We start from the raw sequence: 6365 nt of genomic DNA on the forward strand, positions 1-6365 counted from the left end.
CGGGTACGTCTGTTTATGTCCGTTATGTGGAGCAAAAGGGTATATTGTATTCGTGCAAAGGTGCGTAATTGTAAAAGGAAGTGTAGTATACACCTACGCCTACATACGTTTCCATCTAGACGTGTCTGTCTGTCTCTCTGTATCTCTGTCTGCCTGCCTGTCTATCTGGCCGTCGAGATCTTGGCCAGAACAATGGACAGGGAACTGGGTCTGCACTGCTTCACGCCGCAGATTGGCCACGCCCCCGTCGCCTAATTCAATGAAGATATATCCTTTACGCCCAGCCAGCTGTGACCTGATTTAAATTAACTGGTTTCGAAATGAAGTTTGGGTGAATGAAAGCCTAAAAATAAATACAGACTGCATTGTTAGCCAACATAAATGGGCTGTCTATTATGGAAAATTACAATGAAATAATAGTATAAGAAATATATAGTTATATTATATATATAATATATATAATATATATAATATATATATGCAAGTTTTACGGATTTCAGGCACAGTTGTATATGTTTATTTATTTTTTTTATATTTATTAAGTGAAGAAGTAGTATGTTTATACTTTTAGTTTTTCTTTTTTGCTTTTTAATTTTAATAAATTAATTTGGAAACAAAATTAAAATATGTGCAGCTGTGTTTTTTTTTTTTTTTTTTTTGAAAGCAAAACGCACTTTTTTCTTCAAAATAAAGCTTAGTACAGTTGTGTTTAGCCATTAAAAGGGCAAATTAAAATGCACACGTGTTCACAAATATTTGAGCCACTTATTTGTGGCCGTTGAAGAAGTATAGTTTAATGGTTTTCACAGGCACACACCTCCTTGGAACATGCGTTTGATCAAAATTTCATATTAAGCACTTAATGAGGTGGTAAGTACATACCTTGTGTGCAAACGCTATCTAAAATATTTACTGTGCAATTAGGGAGAATTATAAAAAAAGGGGTAATTTTAGGTAGGTAGGTAGTAAGTAAACTATAAAGGAAAGAAATGCCCAAAGATGAACCTAGTGCTGTGGCATTTATCAGATAGTCATGTTCTATTCGTATCCCTACAAGGCACTCAGCTTTCCCATTCAGTGCGTTTGGCTGAAACTGAATGGTTCTTGGCCATTAACCGAATCATCGAGGCCATGGAGGAGCCAATCCTTTTTGGCCACCGCCTACATCGTGTGGGCGTGGTACGTCATTGCATCCGTGGCCATAACAATCAGCTATCAGACGGCCTTTTTGCTGAACAACCTTTCGGACATCATTATCACCACGGAAAACTGTTGCACCACCTTCATGGGTGTCCTCAACTTTGTCCGACTCATTCACCTTCGCCTCAATCAGAGGAAATTCCGCCAGCTTATTGAGAACTTTTCCTACGAAATTTGGATACCTGAGTGAGTCTTTTCATGAGGGTTATTATACACGATGTCAAATGATCATCGCAAACTATGTTTAATGATCATTCCAATACACTACAAAGGTTTGCAATCTTGTTGAAGTAAAAGCGCAGAAAAGTCTGCTTCCTTGTTGTGTTCAAAAGAACAAGCTTTGCTTTCTAAGCATGCTTTTGGACCCTTAAAGTGGTTTTGAGATAATAGAGATTTATGGGAACTATACTATCTTCAAACTGGATTTGTAATAAAATCTTTATTTATATAAATACATATATAATGGATTCCAGTTCTTCCAAAAACAATGTTGCCGCGGAGTGTCGCAGACGCATTGTTACCTTCAGCATAATGACATCCTTGCTGTCGTGCCTGATCATAATGTATTGTGTCCTGCCGCTGGTGGAGATATTCTTTGGACCCGCCTACGATGCACAGAATAAGCCGTTTCCCTACAAGATGATCTTTCCGTACGATGCACAGAGCAGTTGGATCCGCTATGTAATGACCTACATCTTCACCTCCTACGCGGGAATCTGCGTGGTCACCACCTTGTTTGCAGAGGACACCATTCTTGGCTTCTTCATAACCTACACCTGTGGCCAATTTCAGTTGCTACACCAACGAATTGCATGACTATTTGCGGGTTCCAACGAGGAATTGGCCGAGAACATTCAGCTGGAGCGACTTAAATGTATTGTGGAAAAACACAACAATATTATCAGGTTGGTATTGTCTCAATATTTAATTACAATAATTTTATTACAATAATTTTATTACAATGATTCTATTACAATGATTTTATAACAATGATTCTATTACAATGTTTCTATTACAACGATTATATTACAATGATTCTATTACAATGATTTTATTACAATGATTCTATTACAATAATTATATTACAATGATTATATTACAATGTTTCTATTACAACGATTCTATTACAAAATTAAACTACAATGATTCCACTACAACGATTCTATTACAATGATTCTATTACATGTTACTTTGATTTTGCCAATAGTTTTGCTAAGCGCCTAGAGGACTTTTTCAACCCAATTCTACTGGCCAATCTAACGATTTCCTCTGTTCTTATTTGCATGGTTGGCTTTCAAATAATTACTGTAAGCATAGGAAGTATATATTTTAATATAGTGACTAGCTTTTCTTTCTAAACTTCATAAGGGAAAAAATATGTTCATTGGAGACTATGTGAAGTTCATAATTTACATATCATCGGCCCTTTCACAATTATACGTTCTTTGCGAGAATGGCGACGCACTGATAAAACAGGCAAGAATGTAGATTGTTTTTTTAAAGCTATTAATTAACTATTTCCCATAAACAGTCTACCTTAACAGCGCAAATTCTATATGAATGCCAGTGGGAAGGATCCGATCGCATTGAGATACATTCCTTCACGCCAACCAGCAAGCGAATCCGAAACCAGATTTGGTTTATGATCCTCTGCAGCCAACAGCCCGTAAGGATTACGGCTTTCAAGTTCTCAACGTTGTCCTTGCAGAGTTTTACGGCCGTATGTCTACAAAAATAAGAAAATATAGCAATTACACAATTAATTACATCTCTTTCAGATTCTTAGTACCTCGATAAGTTACTTTACATTATTGCGATCAGTTTACTTCGACGACGAAAAGAAACTAGATTAAATAAAAACTTGGAGCTCTATTTAAGGTTATGTTGAGCGGTTTAGGAGTCTCTTTATATTATTAGAGGATAAGTGAAAGGCAAATAGTATACAAGTACTTAAGTACTTAAAAAGATTTCTGCTGATTTCCAAGATTTCAAACTTTGACCAATTTTGGAGCTGGGATTGGAGCTCCTAGAGACACTAGTACAGCCAGCTGGACTAGTTGGCCATGATTTAGTGCCCTAATCTTATTCGTTTTCCATTCGTTGCCTTTCATTCAGTGATCGCTTTTACTCAGCACTGAACATATATTTATAAAATATTTTCGAGATCTTTTATAAAATTTGTAAATTTATTGGTACTAACTTTCATCATTTCGCCATGTGTTCCATCGAGTGGTTCGGTAGTGTGTTTTACTACATTATGCGCACCTACATGAAGGTAACCGTATCCAGTTACACAGCACCCTTCCCCAGCGGTGCCCTTGCAAAGGTGAGTAAATGAAAGCCCTGCTTTATTTGGTGGGGCAGCAAGTGATGGACTCACTACACACTAACCCTAAACTTGCAGATTGTGCATTTTATAGATTTCGTCGAAGTTTCCATGACGATAATGCGGCGGCCAAGAAATTTTACGGTTTTGACTGACCACCAAGCGAGACGCCTGCATATCTACAATTGCCTTTTAGGTTTAAGGACTTGGGCGAAGATGATCTACGTCTTGATATCCGTGGTAATTAGGACCCTGCAAACATAAGCCAAAATTCTATACATACTCATTGAAATATTTTTTACCATTCTAAGCTTTCTGTAAGCAATGTCAAGACGCATTTCATTATAATCGCAATGGGGATTTCCGGCATCTTCATGGCAGTAAATCGCATACAGGGCAGGATAAGGCTGCGACCCGCGCTGATTCTTTTTACTGCGTTCTGCTGTGTCACTTGGGTGCCGTGGTTTCTTGACGAACTGATCAACTGATTTAAATGGCGGACGCAATGGCGATGTTACACATATGTTTTTCAAAATTTAGCTTTTCCTGAAATTTAGCGAATAAAGCACTGCCCTGATCCTACATTCTCAATTCTTCACGAGAAGGTCTGTGGACTTCTTGCGACGACTGTATACTCTCGATTGGACAAAAGTTTTCGCTTAATTTAATTTGCTCCACCATTCTAACTCGATATCTCGCTTTTATAGGTAGGCGACAACTATTTAATTGCCAGGCGGCGAAAAGGAAACACATTCCCGCGAAGTCTTACTCTTTTGTTGGCCAGTGTAATAGTTAAGTACGTCGAAAGAGAAGCTGAAACTGGTTACAGCTTGGAAGTTATAATATTAAAATAATAATATTTAAATAGTATATGTTACTGGGAGTGAAAATGAAAACAGTATCAAATTATGATGCAGTTTTTCAAACCATTTTCCATTTTTAGTAAATTTATAGCCAAAAAAGCCAACTTGAAAATTCAGTTTTTTGCCAAAAATATTTTCCCAAATTTTTTGTGAAAAAAATATTTGGTATTTTGATCAAAACATTCGAAATAATTACCCAAATATGGAATGTCATACCTCGTTGAGTTTGTTTCTTAAATCCCAATCGAATTGCATTCAAGTTTTGGAATTCTAGGATGTTTCAATTTTTTGAAAATTTTGATTATACCCCTTAAAAAAAATGCGAAAATTTGTCCAAAAATTAATTTTACAAAATCAGTTTAAAAGTGAAAGGGGTTGTTAGTATTGGTTGTAAGGAGTACAAAATTGTACTCCTTTTTGCTCTGTGACCAATTTTAGTCAAGTTATAGCCAAAAACGCCAATTTGAAATTTAATTTTTTTGCCAAAAATATTTTCCCAGATTTTTTGTGAAAAAAATATTTGGTATTTTGATCAAAACATTCGAAATAATTACCCAAATATGGAATGTCATACCTCGTTGAGTTTGTTTCTTAAATCCCAATCGAATTGCATTCAAGTTTTGGAATTCTAGGATGTTTAAATTTTTTGAAAATTTTGATGACCCCTTACCCCTTACAAAAAATGCGAAAATTTGTCCAAAAATTAATTTAACAAAATCAGTTTAGAGTTGAAAGGGGTTGTTAGTATTTGTTGTAAGGAGTACAAAATGGTACTCCTTTTTGCTCTGTGACCATTTTTAGTCAAGTTATAGCCAAAAACGCCAATTTGAAATTTCATTTTTTTGCCAAAAATATTTTCCCAGATTTTTTGTGAAAAAAATATTTGGTATTTTGATCAAAACATTCTAAATAATTACCCAAATATGGAATGTCATACCTCTTTGAGTTTGTTTCCTAAATCCCAATCGAATTGCATTCAAGTTTTGAAAATCATCATCATCACCCCTTACAAAAAATGCGAAAATTTGTCCAAAAATTAATTTAACAAAATCAGTTTAAAAGTGAAAGGGGTTGTTAGTATTTGTTGTAAGGAGTACAAAATGGTACTCCTTTTTGCTCTGTGACCATTTTTAGTCAAGTTATAGCCAAAAACGCCAATTTGAAATTTCATTTTTTTGCCAAAAATATTTTTCCAGATTTTTTGTGAAAAAAATATTTGGTATTTTGATCAAAACATTCGAAATATTTACCCAAATATGGAATGTCATACCTCGTTGAGTTTGTTTCTTAAATCCCAATCGAATTGCATTCAAGTTTTGGAATTCTAGGATGTTTCAATTTTTTGTGCGAAAATTTGGCCAAAAATTAATTTAACAAAATCAGTTTAGAAGTGAAAGAGGTTTTAGTATTGGTTGTAAGGAGTACAAAATGGTACTCCTTTTTGCTCTCTGACCATTTTTAGTCAAGTTATAGCCAAAAACGCCAATTTGAAATTTCATTTTTTTGCCAAAAATATTTTCACAGATTTTTTGTGAAAAAAATATTTGGTATTTTGATCAAAACATTCGAAATAATTACCCAAATATGGAATGTCATACCTCGTTGAGTTTGTTTCTTAAATCCCAATCGAATTACATTCAAGTTTTGGAATTCTAGGAAGTTTCAATTTTTTGTGCGAAAATTTGGCCAAAAATTAATTTAACAAAATCAGTTTAGAAGTGAAAGAGGTTGTTAGTATTGGTTGTAAGGAGTACAAAATGGTACTCCTTTTGATCTGTGACCAATTTAAGTCAAGTTATAGCCAAAAACGCCAATTTGAAATTTCATTTTTTTGCCAAAAATATTTTCCCAGATTTTTTGTGAAAAAAATATTTGGTATTTTGATCAAAACATTCGAAATAATTACCCAAATATGGAATGTGGAATGTCATACCTCGTTTGTTTGTTTCTGAAATCCCAATCGAATTGCATTCAAG

At 34.7% G+C, this 6365-nt stretch overlaps 2 protein-coding genes across 2 annotated transcripts; both read left to right on the forward strand.

The window, feature by feature from the left end:
* The first annotated feature begins 994 nt into the window (after positions 1 to 994).
* LOC6620022 (odorant receptor 13a) lies at positions 995 to 3072 on the forward strand. Its single transcript, XM_032726076.1, is given in 6 exon segments — positions 995 to 1386; positions 1674 to 2105; positions 2408 to 2507; positions 2569 to 2676; positions 2732 to 2920; positions 2979 to 3072. Coding segments are annotated over 6 exon segments (1257 nt in total). The 5' UTR covers positions 995 to 1033; the 3' UTR covers positions 3054 to 3072.
* A 106-nt stretch (positions 3073 to 3178) lies between these two features.
* LOC116802246 lies at positions 3179 to 4110 on the forward strand. The gene is made up of 3 exons (XM_032726077.1): positions 3179 to 3526; positions 3605 to 3766; positions 3838 to 4110. Exons 1-3 carry the CDS (start codon positions 3416 to 3418, stop codon positions 4012 to 4014), a joined length of 450 nt encoding a protein of 149 aa, XP_032581968.1. The 5' UTR covers positions 3179 to 3415; the 3' UTR covers positions 4015 to 4110.
* Positions 4111 to 6365: the final 2255 nt, after the last annotated feature.

The sequence above is a fragment of the Drosophila sechellia genome, chromosome X (genome assembly GCF_004382195.2).
Source record: "Drosophila sechellia strain sech25 chromosome X, ASM438219v1, whole genome shotgun sequence".
NCBI lineage: Eukaryota > Metazoa > Arthropoda > Insecta > Diptera > Drosophilidae > Drosophila > Drosophila sechellia.

What these genes read in the sequence shown, in the direction of transcription:
- LOC116802246 (XM_032726077.1), top strand. Translation starts at nt 3,416, where the DNA reads ATGTGTTCCATCGAGTGGTTCGGTAGTGTGTTTTACTACATTATGCGC. An exon ending in CCAGCGGTGCCCTTGCAAAG is followed by an intron (nt 3,527 to 3,604) that starts GTGAGTAAATGA and finishes CTAAACTTGCAG; the next exon opens with ATTGTGCATTTTATAGATTT. An exon ending in TCTACGTCTTGATATCCGTG is followed by an intron (nt 3,767 to 3,837) that starts GTAATTAGGACC and finishes TACCATTCTAAG; the next exon opens with CTTTCTGTAAGCAATGTCAA.